The sequence below is a fragment of the Papio anubis genome, chromosome 11 (assembly GCF_008728515.1).
Source record: "Papio anubis isolate 15944 chromosome 11, Panubis1.0, whole genome shotgun sequence".
Classification (NCBI taxonomy): domain Eukaryota; kingdom Metazoa; phylum Chordata; class Mammalia; order Primates; family Cercopithecidae; genus Papio; species Papio anubis.
In genome coordinates, this window is record NC_044986.1 from 42,942,767 (window position 1) to 42,963,380 (window position 20,614).

At 41.3% G+C, this 20,614-nt stretch overlaps 1 protein-coding gene and 1 long non-coding RNA gene across 5 annotated transcripts in view; one reads left to right on the forward strand and one right to left on the reverse strand.

Moving 5' to 3' along the window:
* Positions 1 to 628: 628 nt before the first annotated feature.
* Positions 629 to 6,629, reverse strand: LOC103887645. Of its 2 annotated transcripts, none has more exons than XR_004176939.1 (3): positions 5,568 to 6,629; positions 5,120 to 5,351; positions 629 to 3,060 (listed from the first exon to the last, which is right to left on the reverse strand). It is a non-coding gene; the product is annotated as an uncharacterized LOC103887645 (long non-coding RNA). The 2 variants fall into 2 exon arrangements; XR_002524369.2 differs by having other exon boundaries at positions 5,120 to 5,180; positions 5,568 to 6,623.
* A 53-nt stretch (positions 6,630 to 6,682) lies between these two features.
* HTR7 (5-hydroxytryptamine receptor 7) overlaps positions 6,683 to 20,614 on the forward strand; it is a 118,028-nt gene continuing 104,096 nt past the window's right edge. For all 3 annotated transcript variants that reach the window (XM_031652188.1, XM_009214953.4, XM_031652189.1), the window contains exon 1: positions 6,683 to 7,594. In XM_031652188.1, coding sequence (XP_031508048.1) covers positions 7,056 to 7,594 — 539 coding nt within the window. In that variant the 5' untranslated portion in view covers positions 6,683 to 7,055. The remainder of the gene's footprint in view (positions 7,595 to 20,614) is intronic.

Here is a 20,614-nt window from a genome sequence, read left to right on the forward strand (position 1 = left end):
TCTGCCCCAACAAGTCTACCCTTGCCATTTTCCACCACTATGGCAAGTCTTCCATGTGTTTATGGACCCCGTCAGCATTGCCTTCTCCTTTCCGCCAGTCTTCTAATGAACTTTCTACTTGAGCTGATATGTTAGCTCTGTGAATTCTTTGGTCTTTCCAAGCAGAGCTAATATCTCTTTCCTCTGGGCTCTCATACGTTTGCTTCATACCTATATTAGGAGACTTTCACATTGTACTGTAATTATTTACTTGTCTGTCTCTTCTACCAATGAGCATCTGCAGAGCAGAGAACCTGCCTTATTTATCGACACCAGCACTTAGCACAGTGCCTATTAATATGTAGCTAGGACATGCTTATTGAATGACTAAAAGAATGGATCAAGCTGGGTGCGGTGGCTCACACTTGTAATACCAACACTTTGGGAGGTCAAGGCAGGTGGATCACCTAAGGTCAGTGGTTCAAGACCAGCCTGGCCAACATGGCGAAACCCAGTCTCTACTTACAAATACAAAAATTAGCCAGGTGTGGTGGCAGGGGCCTGTAATCCCAGCATCTCAAGAGGCAGAGGCAGGGGGAGGTGCTTGAGCCCAGAAGGCAGAGGTTTCAGTGAGCCAAAATCGTGCCACTGTATTCCAGCCTGGGTGACAGAGTGAGACTCCATCTCGAGAAAAAAAAGTCTCAACAAATAAAATAAAATAATGGATTAGGCATAGTTTTTCCTAGACATGGGATATGACTGTGATGGTAATTTTACATTAAGATATCATTTTGTTGAATATAGAAGGATTCATAAAATTCTAAAGAAACTATAGAATAAGATGTATCCTATCACTACTTCAATGAAAGCCTTACTTCTATTTTGATTATCTTGAAATACCACAAATCTCTCTAGATTTTGCCCAAATTACTGGTTGCCCTTTTGAGTTAAACTACTCCAAAAGTTGTCCACCTTCTGAATTGCCATGTTCTCTCTTTTGATCTCTTGAATCCATTCCAATCTGCTTTACCCCTACCATTCCACTGAAACAGTTCTTGCCTTACTTTGCACTTAATTCAGTCAATTTCTACCCCCCTTGAAACATTTTCTTCCCTTGACTTTAAATATCCAATTTCTCTTAGTTCTTCTCCTGCCTGACTGCCCCCTCATTCTCAGTCTTTGTTGGTTTCTTTTCCTCTCCAAGATCTCCGGATGTTGGTGCATCCCACGGTTAAATCCTCAGGACTCTTCTGTAACTCCTTTTCCTCTTGGGAGATTTTCCCCTGAAATTGTATTTGCACAGCTGACATCTCCACTTGAATAATCCAATAGTATCTCAAACTTAATGTGTCCTTTTAAAACAAAGCTCCTAAAACAATACCTGGTTTGCATTAGACACTCCTTAATTAATGTTGACTCAATGAATTGTTGCTACTTTAATCAGTTTTTTAATTGAGGAATTTAAATTTTCTTCTCATTAGAAATCTTTCAGGAAGGATTGGAAGCTGACAATGTCAAATTTGTTCATTGATAAAAACTTTCCATGAAAGCTGTGTCTTTGTAGAATTTGCATTGCTGAATAGATTCCCCACTAGGGGGTATGCATGCATCACTTATATTTTGAAAACAGTCCTGGTTAAGAAAAATTGAGTAATTAATAAAATAAATAAGGGCTCTTGGATGTAGCTATTGTCTGGATTTTTCATTTATCTTGTTTGGCGGAAACTTTTTAAAGGTTACATTTACTTTGTAAATAGAATGAAAATTTTCTAAATGGAAAAAATCAAAGAAGAAATGTACTTTTTTTTAGTATGTCTAAATTAAAACAAAACTCACGATTCATTTTTAAGCTGAACAATTACCTTGAAACATGACGGATTCTTGGTTATAGGCATTATTCTACACTCAGTTCAACTGACTAATGTTTATTGGACACCTAGTGTATGGCAGGAGTAAGGAAATATCCCTTTGGTGAGTTCACAGTCTAATGGGGAAGATGTCATGGAAATATGAAGCATAATGCAACAGTATATACTATAATAAAGATAACTTAAAAGTGCTTTAAAACCCTAGAAAGAATGACATTAACTATGGCAAGGGGTACTCTCACTGAGAAGGAGACATTCAGGTGTCCCAGACTAACTGCTTTTACCCTAACTGGGCCTCAAAAATGTCTGTGTTGATGGATTTGAGTCCCTGTCTCTAGCATATGTGTTCTGTCTCTGTGATAGTGATCTGTAGCCCCAATAATGGCCACAGGGTAGTATCAGGATATTTATATACAATACTCTTAGTGCTACACTGTCTAAGCATTCTAGTTTTCCTAGTCTTTTCTCACCCAATTCTGGGGGCAAAGGACACCCAGATAATTAGTTTAGTTGAGTGAGAAAATGGGGTACAAATGTGAGAGACTGAAAAATTTGGGGAAATGAAAGAGTAGCCCTGTGGAAGTCCACTGCATTGGGCATGGGAGGCCATCAGACCCCCAGCAGACATGATATCAGCATGCTTGACTGACTAGTGAGTTGCCAATGAACCCTATGGTTAGGAAGCTTTATTTGTGCTTTTTAAAATACATCTAGGTTGTCAGGGTATGCCGGTTTATGGCAAAACAAACTATCCTAAGCTTACGTCCTATGGAGGGATATGTGTGGGTTTTCATAGATGGGATTACGCATATGCATTTAGACGAGCTAGATGAGTATCTAGAGGGAAGAAGGGCATATAAGAAGACAGTAACTATCCTGTAAGACTCCACAGCTCTTCTGCCCTCCCCCAGAGCAGTTCTGAGAGCAGGAGATTGCCAGCTGGAAACCTCAAAAAGCTGTATTCTCAGGTGCCCTCACTGACAATCTTATGAGAATGTTATTGTAGCCAATGAGAGTCTAGATAAGAGTTGGTACTTTTAAAAGCAGTAATTTTTTTCAATGCAAGGAATAAAAGGGATAAAAACGAAAGACATGATTTGATTTAGATGCCAACACTTTACTCACTGTCTCTGGTATAACTGTCGAAGAGTAGGCAGGCGGTGGGAGGGAAGAAGGAAGCAACACCTTGATATGGCTTTTAACCACCAGAAAACTAAGGGCAGAACAAACAACAAATTTAGATGAATATTTAGATATTTTATGAATATTTTGTGAAGCTATATCTTTAGCGTTTCTTTGTGAGAAAATTATGGAAAAGTATACACTAGATTTTGGCATTTTTATGAGGACATAATTATTTGTTAGTGAAGGTTAAAGGGAAACTGAAAGAATTCCAGATTGCTGTGTCAGGATTTTGGAATAACACAATGATAGATGAAATTTAAACTCAACATAAGCAAAGTAATGCTGTAGAAGCTGAGATTTTCAATAAGTATGTTTATGCATTGTGACAGCTTATAAATTAAAAACCTAGCAACTCTTGGGAAATACACTCAGCCATCACCAGGGATAATATAATACAGGTGACTGTTCTATAAAAAAGGGAGCTTGGACTCGACGCTATATTGACAATGAAAGAGGAAGTAATTTAAAAAGTAGTATTTTAATGATTATTTCCTGTATTTATATGTCTCACAATTTAAAAGTTGTTATGGAATGAACATTTGTTTCCTCCGAAAAATTGGTATGTTGAAATCCTACTCCCCATTGTGATGGTATCAGGTGTGAGAGAGCATCTCATTGTGGTTTTGATTTGCATTTCTCTGATGGTTAGGGATGATGAGCATTTTTTCATGTTTGTTGGCCACCTGTATGTCTTCTTTTGCGAAGTGTCTGTTCATGTCCTTTGCCCACTTTTTAATGGTGTTATTTGTTTCTTGCTTGTTTCTTCATTTAAGTTATAGATTCTGAACATTAGGCCTTTGTCAGATGGGAGAGGGAAGATGATTTGGGAGATGATTAAGTCATGAGGGTGGAACCCTCCTAAATGGGATTAGTACCTTCATAAAAGGGACCCCAGGCCAGGCGTGGTGGCTCATGCCTGTAATCCCAGCACTTTGGGAGGCTGAGACAGGCGGATCACTTGAGGTCAGGAGTTTGAGGCCAGTCTGGCCAAGGTAGTGAAACGCAGTCTCTTCTACAAAAAATACAAAAATTAGCCAGGTGTGGTGGCATGTGCCTGTAATCCCAGCTACTTGGGAAGCTGAGGCAGGAGAATCGCTTGAACCTGGGAGGTGGAGGTTGCAGTGAGCTGGGCTCGCACCACTGCACTCCAGCCTAGGTGACAGAGCAAGACTCTGTCTCAAAAAAAAAAAAAAAAAAAGAGAGAGACCCAGAGAGCTCTCTTACCCCCTTTGCCAGGTGAGGACACAGCAAGATGGCTGTCTATAAGCCAGAATATTGTCCCTCACCAGATGCTGAATTTGCTGGTGCCTTGATCTTGGTAAATGTTTGTTGTTAAGTCACCCAGGCTATGATATTTTTGTTATGGCATCCCAAAGGGACTAAAACAAGACAAAAGCAAAAACTAGAAGCTGTTGTGAAATATAAATGGGCTATGTGAGGGCTGGTAAGAGTGTAGGTGGTAAATCATATTGACTAGAGGTTTAAATACAAATAAAACGATTAATTTTCAAAATCTGTGGGTAATTATTGTGGAATATTATTTGACAGAGCCAAGACAGAATACATAAGCTGAACTGATTAGGGTATTCAAGGGGAAGAATACAAAAGTCAAAGTAAGTTAAAACGAATTGAAAAGTTAAAATGAAATAAATGTCATGAATGAATTTTTAAAAGACCTTAAGACAATTCTACACCTCAAAATAAAAAATGGAGACATTTCAATGCAGTCACATATGATCTTGGACAAGTTATAAAATTTCTCCCAGCCTCTATTTCCTCCTCTGCACTGAAGGGTGAACAAATGGTTTCTTAGATGTATTCCAGCAACAAACTATTTGTCTTTTGTCTGAGATTTCCTCAGGGGATATCTCCCAAGATCCCCAGTGGATGCCTAAAACCTCAGATAGTACTCAATCCTATATATACTATGTTTTTTTTTTCCCCATCTGATAAGAGAGAGGGCTACTAAGTGACTAATGGTGGGTGGTATATACAGTGTGGATATGTTGGACAAGGGATGATTCATATCCTGGGTAAGACAGAGATTTCATCACACTACTCAGAATAGTGTGCAATTAACAACTTACACATTGTTTATTTCTGAAATTTTCCATTTAATATTTTCGGACCATGGTTCACCACAGATAACTGAAACCAAGAAAAGCGAAACAGAGAATAACTGACATAAGTAAGGTTGAAGAAATTTCCTCATCCATCTTCTTAACTATTAGATAATATTGCTTTGTGGCCTAGATATTATCTTCCATTCTTCCTCTGACTCAATGGATTGGTTTGCTTATCCTAGGCAGACAGGAGCCTCTGAAATGTAGATCACAGCAAGAGAGCTGTGAACATTGGCCAACCATGAGGGCTTTTTTTTTTTTTTCTTTTCATTAAACTTTCTTTGAATGTGTACAGGGAAAAATATGGGCATAGTAATCAGATAAACCTGGGTTTGAAACATAACTATTTCTTACTAGCTGATTGCAAGAGCAAGTAAGTTTCCTTATCTGGAAAAACAGGGCTAATACCCACCTTGAAGAATGGAAGTACTATTCAGCACTCTGATCAATATACTTTGAGATTTTTATTCCTTTTCTTCTTATTTATAATCCGCTAGGGCCTAACAAGAAAAGAAAACAGATTTGATTATTTTTAGAGTCTTAAACTAAAGAAATCACTGCTGGCTTCCAGTGAAACCTTTAAACGACATGGAATGAAGCAAGTCTCACAAACAATAAAAATCAGTCGCTCTGACAGGGTTTAGATACTAAGGGGAATTTTAGCCAATAGGTATTAAATCAACATACACCTCGTGGATTCCTCTATAGAACAGTATAACCGGCCATTTCTTTGCTTATGTGTAACACTTCCAGAATGCTACGGGAAAATTAACTCTCTTTTCAATATATTAGGCTTTGAAGTCGAAATATAAGGGCAATCAGGGTCTATTTTCAGAGCGAAGAGGACTGTTTCTAGACATCCAGGAAGGATTAGTCTAAATGGGTTTAACCCCCTTGGAGGCCTCGTCCCCAGAGCATCCCCATCTCTCAAGTGCCAGGGGCTTAAGGAATCCCCCTTCCTTTTTTTCCTTCTTCCTCTTCTCGGAGCTCCCACCCTCACCCCATTCGGCTGCTTCTTTTCCATCTTCACTTCTTTCCATAAGCGGTCAAAATAGAAAACGGAAGTACCTATTTGTTGCTTAGTGTAGTGCTCGGAGAGGTTTTTTTGTTTGTTTGTTTAATTAAGAAAAATAAAATCCCCCTCCAGGTTCTTCATTTCGCAATGAGCCCGAACATCCGCTGGCTCATTAGGCCTCTTAACAAAAGAAAAATGCCCCACTGAACTGTGGCTGACTACTGTGCGGAGGCTGGGGTCGGCTGGAGGGGTTCTGAGTATCTATCATGCGGCAAGGACAGCTTCCCGGGAGAAGGGACCTGGGATCCCGGGATCCCGGGAGGCGCGTGCAGCGCCGCCCCCTCACAGTAGGGAGGCGCGGGAGAGGCGGCGGTCCCTGCCCAGCCCGGGTATCCCGTCCCAGGAGCGCGAGGGCGCGGGCAGCGGCCGGAGGCGGCGGCGGCGGGGACGCGGCGCGGCTGCCGCAGGGGAGCGGCGGCGGCGGCGGCGGGCGCGAGGGGCGGGGCGCACTCCGCAACTTCTGCCGCTGCCGCTGCCGCTGCCGCCCGGGCGCTCTCGGCCCAGCCGAGCGGCTGCTGCGAGCTGTGGAGCTGCCGGCGGAGCCCGGCCCGAGCTCCCTCGACTTCGCGTGTCCCGGGCGTCCGTCGGGGGCCGAGGTGCCTCCCGCAGGGAGTCCCCGTGAGGCCGCGCTCCCGCGTTATCCGCAGCGGCCGGGGGTCCGGGGAGTGCGGGGCTCCGAGACCGAGCGGGGCGCCCCCCAGCGGTCGGCGCGGGCCCCATGGCTGGGCCGGGCGGAGCGGAACCGGTGAGGTGAAGCCCCGGGGCCGGCAGCCGGAGCGCGTGGCGGGGGCGCCGGCTCCATGGGCAGCGGCACACGGCGGCGCGATGATGGACGTTAACAGCAGCGGCCGCCCAGACCTCTACGGGCACCTCCGCTCTTTCCTTCTGCCAGAGGTGGGGCGCGGGCTGCCCGACCTGAGCCCCGACGGTGGCGCCGACCGGGTCGCGGGCTCCTGGGCGCCGCACCTGCTGAGCGAGGTGACAGCCAGCCCCGCGCCCACCTGGGACGTGCCCCCGGACAATGCCTCCGGCTGTGGGGAACAGATCAACTACGGCAGAGCCGAGAAAGTTGTGATCGGCTCCATCCTGACGCTCATCACGCTGCTGACGATCGCGGGCAACTGCCTAGTGGTGATCTCCGTGTGCTTCGTCAAGAAGCTCCGCCAGCCCTCCAACTACCTGATCGTGTCCCTGGCGCTGGCCGACCTCTCGGTGGCCGTGGCGGTCATGCCCTTCGTCAGCGTCACCGACCTCATCGGGGGCAAGTGGATCTTTGGCCACTTTTTCTGTAACGTCTTCATCGCCATGGACGTCATGTGCTGCACGGCCTCGATCATGACCCTGTGCGTGATCAGCATTGACAGGTAAGGGCCGGACCGCCCCGTCCCAGGCTCCGGCTGGGGACCGGCAGGCAGCTCAGCCCCGCGCGCTCGCCTGGATTTCCAGGGAGAATCAAGCCAGACTTCAAGGCGGGATGAAGGGCTACGCTGAAAACACCGCTCGCCCCCCACCCCCCATCTACCCTACACCATCCAAACTTCAGTTATAGCATAGCCTATGTACATCTTTAAAAGAAAAACCCGAAATGTTCTGGTTTACTGTAGTGACGAATTTAAGACCAAAGTTAAGAGTATTTTAAGCCTTAGCATTTCCGCCAGGGGGTCCCTTGCCTTGATTTTTGGAAGGAAGGGATTTGATGCTCCCTGACTTGATCAAGCCTTGCTGTGAGCCTTAAAGAGTCATTTAAAAAAAAAAATCGGAGAAAAGCCACCTTGCTTCCCCAGTTGTGAGAGCTACTCTCTAGGCCAGTGAAAGGACCTTTGATGGTTCTAGAATTGGGGTCTGCGTGTCTTAGACATTGCATCCTTATGATGGTCAATTCAGAATCGCATTCTTGCTTGTGGAAGTCTGGTTTTAATGTTTGGTAATGCTGTCTGTATCTTGCGAGCTTACTGACTGGAGCCTTACTCCAGGTCTGAATGGCTGGTTCTGGCCTTTCATCATAGCCCTTGGGAACCTTCTGTTGAGAACTCCCCCACTGGAGTAATTGCAACAGAGGCTGACCATCTGTCAGGGATGCTAGGGGAAAAATTCCTGCTTTGAGTGTCATATTGAACTAGGAGACCCACACGGTTTCTTCAGACTGTAAGGTTACAGGCTTTTGAAATGGAGCTAGTTTTTGACCCTTGAAATATTATGCAGTTGACAACTTGAAGTATGGTCTCAAACGTCTTTGGCCTAAAACAACTATTTCACTTGAAACTGATGTATGAAACCTTAATGTTCACACTCAGAATTCTGCCGATGTTTCAGGACTAGTATCCTGTTGTGTTTAATGATACACAGAAATGGTTGCTTATTTTCTTAGTGGATCTATAGAACCTTTATATGTGTAGACCTTTCAGCCTAGGGGAAATAATTGATGCCTCCACACTTAAAATGACAGTGCCTCAAAAAATGGTCTAGCATGAAACTGAGATTTTCCTTTTTTTCTTGTTGAAAACACAGCTGTTTGTGGTTTGCTCATACTTAAAATGTTCTGCTATATATATTTTTTGCTTGACCAGGGTTTATAATTACTAAATAAAGGAAATAATAGGAAAGGGAATATTTTCAAGAAGAAAAATACATTGTAGCTCCATTTAGTTAACAATTTAGGTTATTTTTCTTTAAATTGATTCTCCCATTTTATATATCATGGTAGAAGGTGCTGACAGCAAACAAGGAATTATTCAAGAGCAGAGCATGAACTGCATATGTGAGAATATTAGCACCAAATTTGGCAGCTGAAGTTCTGAATTACAGTAGTTAAGAATGACAAAAACATATGCATTTACAGTCTGGCTGTGGCAACTGGAATTAAGAGAGTACACTCAGTACACATAGTAAGTATATACATGAATTATAAGCACAGAAATCTGACTGCTCAGCCAACCAAAACAGAGCATCCTGCATGAATGGAGTCCTTTTAAATGGAACTTAGTGTAATAAAACAAATAACGGTTTATGCTGTAAGTACTGTATTTATAACCATTTTTTAAAATTTCACAGTTGATAAATGATACATAAATAGTACCTTGTGCTAATTTGTCTCCTAAGACAGCCAGTGTTTCTCTTCTTCTGGGCTACGTTGAGGTTTGACTGAGATCATCTTGTGATCCCTATACATGAGCTAAAGGCATTCTTCACTCAGCATGCATGTGTGATTTAGCATCGGCAGGCATGTCCTGGATACAGAGAAGAGATTAATCCTTCTTTGCAAGAGCTTAAAATTTTAGTGTTAACTATATTCTCATGATTGTCACAAATCATGTTCACATAGGCATATAGATTCTCCTTTTACCTGTGAGAATTGCCCCATTGGTGAATTCTGCTTAAAAGTTATTTTAGAAGACCAGCATATCATGTCTTCAGAGAAAATGAAGAATTGATAAAATTGGAAGACACAGACTGATTTTCTTCCAAGAACACTGAGAACTAAAAATGAGAAAAAAGGAAAATATATGATTTCTGAAAAGAATATTTTCTGCAATTCCGTTGTAGAATATGACAGATGATATTAAATGTGCTGTGAAAATATGTAAAAAAAATTACTTCATTCATTCCCTTGTTCATTCCCTCTTGAGTACCTAATATAGGATACACTGTGCTTTGTGCAGCATAATCAAAGATTAATTACAGTATTGTTGCTTTCATGTTCATACTGTACTTTGAGAGTTTGGATATCTGTTGGGCATTTAACCTGTCTAAAATGGAATCTTTCATTTTTCTTAACCACTCCCCATCACACTGGGATGCTTTTCTAATGTAATGCCATACTGTTTTTCACAGGCTTCAGAGCTCCCATCCCCTGTCTTTTTCAGAAAATGACTTGTATTCATTGAAAAAGTAGCAGCCATCAGATGAGAACTTTTATCTTTTCACCACCAAACAATCTGTCCTGCATATGTACCCTTCTTTTAACTTCCTTTCAGTTAAAAAGCAAAAAGACATTGTAAGCCAGCAAATACTAAACTACTTGGACATTATATTCTGTCTCCCCACCTTCTCAAGGACTTTGTTCGTTGTTTCTTCATGGATGGTCTTTTGTGTTGTTGTTGTTCTGTTTGTTTTAGGGGGTGTGGGGGTGTGGAGGGGACAGAATCTCACTCCGTTACCCAGGCTGGAGTGCAGTGGTACAATCTCGGCTCACTGCAACCTCTGGCTCCTGGGTTCAGGTGATTCTTGTGCCTCAGCCCCCACAAGTACCTGCGATTGCAGGTGCATGCCACCATGCCTGGCTAATTTTTGTATTTTAGTAGACACGGGGTTTTGCCATGTTGGCAAACTCCTGACATCAACTGATCTGCCCACCTCGGCCTCCCAAAGTGCTGGGATTACAGGCGTGAGCCACCATGCCCAGCTCATTGATGGTCTTTCTTCAGCTTTTCCTTTCTACAGTGTCAAGTTCTGTTTTGTATCTTTTAAAACACTTTTTTGGCCTCTGGCCTCACTTCTTCCTCCAGCTACTGCCCTGCTTCACAGTTAAGCTGCTCAAAGAATTGTATCCATAAGTTATCTTTTCTTCCTTACACTTTAGATAGATGACTTTGATGCTCATCAGGTTTACTGCAATATTCTAATTGACTTTCCTGGTTCCACTTCTGTCCAGCCCTGATCTATTTCCTGAGAAGAAGCAAGAACGGTCTATTTAGAAAACTTTTTTAAGTGAGATAATTTACATATAATGACATGCACAGATCTTAAATATCCAATTTGTATATTGACAAATATATATATACCTATGTGACCAATGTTCTAATCAAGATATACAATATCTTGTCATCCAAGAAAATTCCCTTGTGCTAATTTTAGAATGATCTTTTAAAAATAGAAATCAAATTACCAGCCAGATGTGGTGGCTCACAACTGTAATCCCAGCACTGTGGGAGGCCAAGGCTAGAGGACTGCTGGAGCCCTGGAGTTCAAGACCAGTCTGGGCAACATAGGAAGACTCCCACCTCTACAAAAAAAAGAAAAAAGAAAAGAAAAGAAAAGAAAGGAAAGGAAGAAAAGAAAAGAAAAGAAAAGAAAGAAGAGGAAAGAAAAGAAAAGAGCCAGGCATGGTGGCAAATGCTTGTGGTCTCAATTACTTGGGAAGCTGAGGTGGGAGGATCACTTTGGCCTGGGAGGTTGAGGCTGCAGTGAGCCATGATTACACCACTGCACTCTAGCCTGGGCAATAGAGTGAGGCACTGTCTTAAAAAAAAAAAAAAAAAAAAGAAATCAAATTACTTTTTATGTATAGTTTTAACACATGGAAAATAGTTTTACATATCATTTAGGGAAGCTTGTAGAAGGAGTAAAAGTATAAAATAGTGCAGGGGAGTGGTTGACACCAAATTCAGGACAGTGGTTTATCTCTGGTGGCGTGGGTGGAGGTATAATCAGTAGTATATATATCACCTACGTTGGTAAGGTTTTGTTTCTTAATCTCAGTGGTGAATATAGACTTATTATCCTTTGTATAACTTTTTGTATGACTGAAATATTTGTTAAAACTTTTGAAATTCATATAGAAAAGTATTTGAATGTGCACAATTCTAAGTATGAAGCTTGATGAATTTCCACATCCATGTAAACAACTATATTAAGAAATAGAATACTGGCAACCTCCCAGAGGTCCCCTCCTCTCCCTTTCTAGTTTCTATTGCCTGCAAAGAGAACTATTGTCCTGACTTTAGCATCACACATTGGGGTTTTGCTTGGCTAGAACTTCATATAAATGGAATTGTATAGTATGTACTCTTTTGAATCTGGCTTCTTTTTCTCAACATAATGTCTGTGAGAGTCATCTGTAGTTTTTAGCCTATCAGTAGTTCATTCATTTTTATTGATAGGTAGTATTCCATTGTATAAATATACCATAATTTGCTTATCCATTCACAGTAGATGGACTTTTGAGTTTTTTCCAGTTTCTGGCTATCTCTAATAGTGCTGCTCTGAACATTCATTTGTGTATGAGTCATTTGTGGACATGTTTAAATTTATTTTGGGGAAATACAATCCTAGGTAATAAGGTACTTTGGAACATTTTAATTTTATCTATCGCCTCACACCTTTTATGTTATTATTGGCATTCATTTTAGGTCTACAGGTTATTAAAACCCATTAGATATTATTTTTATTGTTGTAACAGTCAGTATTCATTCTTCTTTGCTTACGTGTTTATCTTTTCCAGTGTTCTTTATTTTGTTCTGTGTTACTGCCTTTTCATCTGGAATCATTTTCTGCCAAATTAGATGCCTGTTAGCATTATTATTTTCTTAAATTAAAAAACTTTTTTTTTTTTTTAACATAGAGTCTCGCTATGTTGCTCAGGTTGGTCTTGAACTCCTGGCCTCAAGTAATTCTCCCACCCTGGCCTCCCAAAGTGCTGAGATTACAGATGTGAGCCATCATGCCCTGCCCAGCATTATTTTTTTACTGAATGTATTAGTCTGTTCTCATGCTGCTAATAAAGACATACCTGAGACTGGATAATTTATAAAGGAAAGAGGTTTAACTCACACTTCCACATGGCTGGAGAGGCCTCACAATCATGGGGGAAGGTGAAGGGGAAGCAAGACACGTCTTACATAGCAGCAGGCAAGAGAGAGCTTGTGCACAGGAACTCCCATTTATAAAACCATCAGATCTCGTGAGAGTTATTCACTACCAGGAGAACAGTATGGGTGAAACCGCCCCCATAATTCAATTATCTCCATATGGCCTTGCCCTTGACATGTGGGGATTATTACAATTCAAGGTGAGATTTGGGTGGGGACACAGCCAAACCATATTACTGAGGGTTTGCTAGTGACAAATCCTCTCAATTCTTACTTGTCTGAAAGTGTCTTCGTTTCAGCTTCTTTCTTTTCTTTTCTTTTTTTTTTTAGACAGAGTCTCACTCTGTTGCCCAGGCTGGAGTGTAGTGGCACGATCTCAGCTCACTGCAAGCTCCACCTCCTGGATTCACGCCATTCTCCTGCCTCAGCCTCCCGAGTAGCTGGGACTACGGGTGTCTGCCACCACGCCCTGCTAATTTTTTGTATTTTTAGTAGAGGCAGGGTTTCACTATGTTAGCCAGGATGGTCTCAGTCTCCTGACCTTGTGATCCACCCACCTTGGCCTCCCAAAGTGCTGGGATCACAGGTGTGAACCAGTGCATTCGGCCTCAGCTTCATTTTTGAATGATATTTTCACTGAGTATGGAATTTTATATTTCTAGTTTTTTTTTCCCCAGAACTTTAAAACATTGTTCCATTGTTTTCTGACTTCCATCATTTCTGTTGAAAAATCAGCCATTAGCCAACATTATTATGACTCCATGGAAGGTAATGTGTCTTTTTTCCCCTGACTCTTTTTAGGGTTTTGTCTTTGTCTTTAATTTTTATCAGTTTTCAGTTTTTCTGTGATGTCACTAGGTCTGGCTGTATTGATTTTTGTTGTTTATTTACTGTTAACCCTGTTTGGGGTTCCTAATGATTTTTAAAATTTGTGTATTAATATCTTTAATCAGTTTGCTGTTATCTCATCAAACACTACTATTGTTCCATTCCTTATTTTTATATGTCTTCAGATATATGTATTGTAGACCTTTTTACTGTGTCACACACATTTCTTACTCTTTTCTATATTTTCCATTTTATGTTTTACCTCTGTGCTTGAGTTTTGAAAAAATTTGACCAGCCTTCCAATTTGTTAATTGTCTCTTCTACTATGTCTAATCTGTTGTTCAACCTTATCTATTGAGTTAATTTCCATAATGGTATTTTACAATTCTAGAAATTCCATTTAAGCTTTTTAAATTGATGCTGATTTTTTTGGTGAAATTCTCTACCTTTTCATCTAATTTCTTCATCTTGTTATATTTTTTAGTATATTAATCATAGTTTGACACTTTGTTTCCTGACTCCAATATCTGAGTCACTTGTGGTTTCTTTGTGTGATCTGTGTTTTTCTCTGGGTTTTTGGTCTTGGCATGCCTGGCAAATGTTGATTGAATATTCATCATATTGCATGAAAAATGTAGATGCTGTAGATGATGTTATTTTGTTCCAGAGAAAATGCTAGGCAGGCATATTGGACAATTAATTATTTTAATCCAGTTAGGGACTGAACTGAACATAGGCTGTATTTTAGTTCTGATAGAGCTCTGCCACTGGCAGATGGCTTTCTAGGATGTAGCCTTCTTAGGATTTCAGCCCAATGACTTCTCCCGCTGGCTAGTTCAGAACTTTAAATGTTCTTTCCTCAAAACTGTGAAACTGTCAAGCATGGCTTCTTAGCCTCCTGCCTTATGCAGTCTCAGAATTCAGCAAATGTTTTGAGGGAAATATCAAACAGGTGCTAGGCTTAGGTTTCACTGGCATCTTTACCTTTTAGGCCTCTGACTTTTGCCTCTCTATCTCCAAGAGACTGCCAAATGCTCTTCTGGTGTTTTTGCCCCTTATTAGCAACTCTCTGCTGAGGCTCTTTACCTGGATCCTTAGCCCCTTACCCTTCACCCAATTTTGACAAATGCCCAAGGGAAAGAGCAGCTGCACAATATTGGCTCACCTCCCTGTGCTTCTGTCTTCTTTAGGATTTTGTTCCCTGAAGTCCTGGTTGTCTCAACAACTGCTTGATGCTTTTGGGCATCATAGCATGCAGGGGTGTGTGTGTGTGTGTGTGTGTGTGTGTGTGTGTGTGTATTTGTGCTTTATCCAGCTTTTAAAGTGACTTTCAGCAGAAGCATTGGTCTGAAGTATCAAACAACCCATTGTAGCTAGAAGTGGATATGTGCCTGAAATATTTTAAATGTATGCTAATATAGAAACATAATTATGTAAATTCCTGCTTAAAATTTTTCATTTTCTTTTCATTTCACCTGGAATAAAATTCACTCTTTAGCACATGTAGGAGGTCCTTGGTTTGTCCCTGCCTCACTCCTCAACATCTTGAACTGCCTTCTGTCTTGTTTGCCACATTCCAGTCACATCGACCTTTCTCAGTTTCTCTGTTGTACCAGATTCTTTCCTGCATCGGGTTTACTCCATGAAAACTCACCAACTAATATATTTGTGAAACTGATTTTACGTCTGAAGTTCTGTTCTCTAACATGTGTGTTTTTTTTTTTTTTTTTGAGACGGAGTCTCGCTCTGTCGCCCAGGCTGGAGTGCAGTGGCGCGATCTCGGCTCACTGCAAGCTCCACCTCCCGGGTTCACGCCATTCTCCCGCCTCAGCCTCCGAGTAGCTGGGACTACAGGCGCCCGCCACCACGCCCGGCTAGTTTTTTGTATTTTTAGTAGAGACAGGGTTTCACCATGTTAGCCAGGATGGTCTCGATCTCCTGACCTTGTGATCCACCCGCCTCGGCCTCCCAAAGTGCTGGGATTACAGGCTTGAGCCACCGCGCCCGGCCCAACATGTGTGTTTTTAAAAAAAATTCTAAGTTGGAAAGTTTAAGCGTGTAACCCTCTAGATTGACAACAATTAAAATGTCAAAAAACTACCAAGTGTTGGGAAAGATATGGAGCAAAGGGAATTTACATACATTACTAGTGGGACTGTAAATTGGTGAACCACTTTGCAAATAGTTTAATGTTATCATGTAATGTTAAAAATACATACACCCTAAGACCTTGTTGTTTTATCACCAGGTATATATCAGAAAGACGCTTGTCCACCAAAAGTCTTCTATAAGAATATTTATAGTATTCACAAACTTGAAACCTTAAAACTTGAAATAATACACACATGTGTTAATAGTAGAATGAATAAATAAATTATGGTATAGTCATACAACAGAATGCTATTTAGGAGTGTTTATCAAACTTGAATGTGCCTCAGAACTACCTGGAGAACTTATTAAAACACAAATTGTTGGGCGTCACCCCAGACCTTATCAGATCAGAAACCTTACCGCAAGAGTTTCTGATTTCAAAAGTCTGGGGTGGGACTAAGAATTTATACTTCACATAAATTCCCAAGTGATTCTGATGCTTCTGGTCTTGGGATCTTAGAGAAGTATTGCTATACAGCAATGAAAATGAACAAATTTTAACTACACACAGCAACCAAATGAATCTCATGAAGTAATTTAAACTATTTTTTGTTATATAAATTTGGAAACATATATTAAAGTCAGGTATACTGTAAGTCTGATGTAGCCGTCATCCATTTTCAACAGTGATCAATTTATGGTCAATTTATTAAAAATATAATTTGCAACTCCTCCTTCATTCAGTTATTTTAAATCAAATTTCAGATGTCATATCATTTCACTGATAAATATTTTGGGGTTACAAATGTAAGGCTGAGCAGAAGCAGCAAAGTATAAAGTATATACGTATGTGATTCAATTAAAATAAAAATTTTAAATAGACAAAACTATTTTTAGGGATGTACATAAGTGGTAATATTATAAGGAAAAGAAAGGAAATATATCTCATAAGAACAAAGAGGCCAGGAACAGTGGCTCACACCTGTAATCCCAGCACTTTGGGAGGCTGAGGCGGGTGGATCACCTGAGGTTGGGAGTTAGAGACCAGCCTGACCAACATGGTGAAACCCTGTCTCTACTAAAAATACAAAATTAGCTGGGCATGGTGGCACATGCCTGTAATCCCTGCTACTCGGGAGGCAAGAGAATCGCTTGAATCTGGGAGGCTGAGGTTGCGGTGAGCCGAGATCGCGTCATTGCACTCCGGCCTGGGCAGCAAAAGCAAACCCTGTCTAAAAAAAGAGAAAAAAAAAAAAAGAAAAAAAAAAAAAAAAGAAAGAACAAACAGAGTGATTGCTTTTAGATGGTTAGATGGGATGAAGAAAACTGAGATCAGAGAGGCATGCTTCTAAGGTGGTATAGTGTTTTCTTTCTTGACTGGAGTGGTAATTACAAAAGGGTTAACTTAATTATTGTTAAAGTGTCCATGTATATTTTAGGCACTTTCATGCATATGTATTTCATATTATAATGAAAGGGGCAAAAGTATGTATTTGATACATCTCGTGAGGTATATTTGGATTAAGTCAGATATATGATTAATCTGAGCAGATACAGTTATTGTTTTAATGCTGTCAGCAACCGTTAATTTTTAGCTTTGTGTATGAGGGCAGGGGCCACCTTTGGGTTGTTCATGGTTACAGGAACTCATCTGCCTTATTTGCAAGAGCTGTAATATTTAGCTCTGATTGGTGTCTGGCTGAAGCCTTGCTTCCTCGCCAGGTACTATGACTCATTCCCTCTGATGATCTGAGTTCTGCTTTTGGCTTTAATTCTGCTTCAATCAGCAGGGCAGGGTGCATTCTGGCTTCTCCAGATCTCCTTTCACTTCAAAGGAAGTTATCCTTGCTCATCTCTAAAATTAATTTTCTGCTTGTAGATACATTTTAAGAATTGATGGAATCCTCTTCTGGCTTTGCTATGGGAAAGTGAGAAGGAGATGAAATGGGTCTTCTGCCCTGTTCTTTTGTGTGGTAGCACTTAGCCACCAACTACTTTTTTTTCCGTCTTACATTAACTAACAGGAAGTAATGCTTCAGGGTAGAAATGATAATAGCTAATAGATGTTTAATGCTTTATTCCTTACAGACCACTCCCAAATACAGAAATCTCCACTGATCCCCTCTACAACATTGTGAGGTGGGCATGAGTATCCCCACTTGATGTAGGAGGAAATTAAGGCTCAGAGGGTAGAAGTGACTTGCCAAGGACATACAGTTTGTATGGATGGAACTTGTGTTCAAAGCCCATTCAAATATTGTGTATTTATTTATATCTATGTGTATAAATATATTTAAGGAAAATAATAAAAGTGGAGACATGGAACATTCCAGTCAAAGGAGCAGCAGATGCCAAGAACACAGAGGCAGTGAATGAGTCTTTGAGTGAACTCACAGAGAGGGAGCAGAAAGGCATTCTGAGTGAGGGAATAGCATAGGAGAAGCCTGTCAATAACCCTTCACCCCTTGCAGTAGATACTGCTGGTTGCCTACCCCAATCTCCATCCTCCCCTTCCTCCTCAGTTATGGGAATTCCTGCTTTGACCTGGGGATATGGCTGCCCAGAATAAAGACTGCATTTCTTAGCCTCCCTTATAGCTAGATGTGGCCATGTTACTAAATTTGGGCTTGAGAGATGTTAGTAGAAGTATTATGTTTCAGTTTCCCAGAAACTGCCTTCAAGAAAATTGGTGTGTGTCCTCTTCCTGTTTTCTGTCCTTTCCTCCATCTTGCCTGGAATACGAAGATGGTGGCTAGAGCTCTGACCATCTTAGTCAAGATGGACAAAAATGGCCATGCTTGGTAAAGAAGATCAGTATACTGGAATGGTAGCCTGGATCATGGAGGACTGTCAACTCCACAGAATTGCTGGAACCTTGAGTTCTTGCTAATTGATGAACTAATACCATTGTGTTGTTTATCACGTGCAGCTGAACTTAATTTCAGCTGCTAAACCTAGTACAGATTGGGCATCCCTGATCTGAAAGTCTGAAACCCAAAATGCTCCAAGATTAGAATCTTTGAGTACGGACATGATGCCACAAGTAGAAAATTTCACACCTGACCTCATGTGATGGGCACACAAAATTATTTAAAATATTGAATAAAATTACTGTTAGGCTATGGGTACAAGGTAAATATAAAACATAAATGAATTTTGTATTTAGATTTAGGTCCCATGCTCAAGATATTTTATTATGTATATGCACATATTTCAAAATATAAAAAATACGAAAAAGGTCCCAAGCATTTTGGATCAGGGATACTCAACCATTTCTCCTCCCATTCGCCCATCCTTCCCACAGATGTTCATATACGCTTTTTTTTCCCCACCTTGGCATATGATTCTATTTTGAGAACAGGCAAAAGAGAACAATGTGTCTGAAGCGCTGGTCAGCCACAGCCTCTTGGGTGGCATTGGAACAGAGGGTGAGGTATCATGGAAACAAAATTCTTGGGCAGAAGATCACAGAGTGAAGGGTCTAGGGGGAAAGCTCATGGCTTCTGGGCACCAAGGGTGGCCATCCCAGGCAGGCGGTGGTCTTCTTGGCGGCCAGGCATCATATGCGGCACCAGGAAGTCTCCAGATGCATGGAGGTGACCACTCCATGCATGTATGGGGTCACATACAGTTTCTAAAACTTCAGTGTGAGGGTGTCACTGGGTCATGCTTCTTTGGAAATCCTTCAGGGATAACACTACCATTTTATGAATGCCTTTTGTGCTACTTAAGTTTCTAGACACTTTATACATGGCATCTCATCGAATCTTTACAATATCCTTGTGAGGGTGCTTTTTGAGTGTCTGTCGTTGAGTGACTCTGCTGGCCAAAGATGAACAAGACATATATGAACACTTTTAATACCATTCTATAGGTGAAGAAGCTGAGGAAGCTCACACACATTGTATGTGACTGGAACAGTGTCTGAATCCAAAGGTCATACATCTTTCACTACATCATTGTAGCCATCGCCTGCTGTATGAGGAGGATATTGTTAGGATAGCATTCAAGGCTCTTTATCATGCAGTCCCTTATAGCTTTAATCTGGCCAACTCTCCGAAGGCACCCTCCTTTTCAACACTACATCAGAACAGAAATAATGCTCTAACTTCCATACCTTGTTTCTCCTCCAAGGTTCCCATCCCAATAAGTGCCATCAGTTTGTACCCAGTTGCTTTGCTAGACATTTGAGTATCGTTTTTGAAATTTTGCACCTCAGCCTTCCACTCTCACTTACTGATCACCAAGTCTTTCTGATTGTCCCTACACAGCCCCCTACCCCCAACAACTCAACTTCCCTATCATCTTTCAGCTGGGCACTCACATTAGCCTCTCGGGGGTCTCTGGGTCTTCATACTTGGCCCCTGTTAATGCAGGGTGCACAACCCTGGCTGCATGTTAGAATCACCTGGGCAACTGTATACCAGTGCTTGGGGAGACCCCCTAGAGATTCTTATTTAATTGATGCCAGGTGGCCCTGGGCGTCACATCAATATATTTGAAAATATCCCCCAGATGATTCTAATGTGCAGCCAGAGGGAGAACCCCTGAGCTGGACTGATCTTTAAAACATAAAAATGTGATTATATCCATGGTTCCCAAGCTCATCTGCATATTAAAGTCACTTAGGAATCTCCTCAAAATTCCAAAGCCCTGGCCATACCAAGACTAATTAATTCATAATATCTGAAAGTGGGACTCATGTATCCATATTTTTTGAAGCTTCCTAGTCTAATGTGCAGATAGGTTTGGGCACTACTGGGTCATGCTGTTCTCCTGTTCAAACAATTTATTGGGTTCCCCTGGTCTTGGGATAAGATCGTAAATCTGTAATGTGACCAAAAAGATTATATGATCTGGCCTCTGCCAATCTCACTA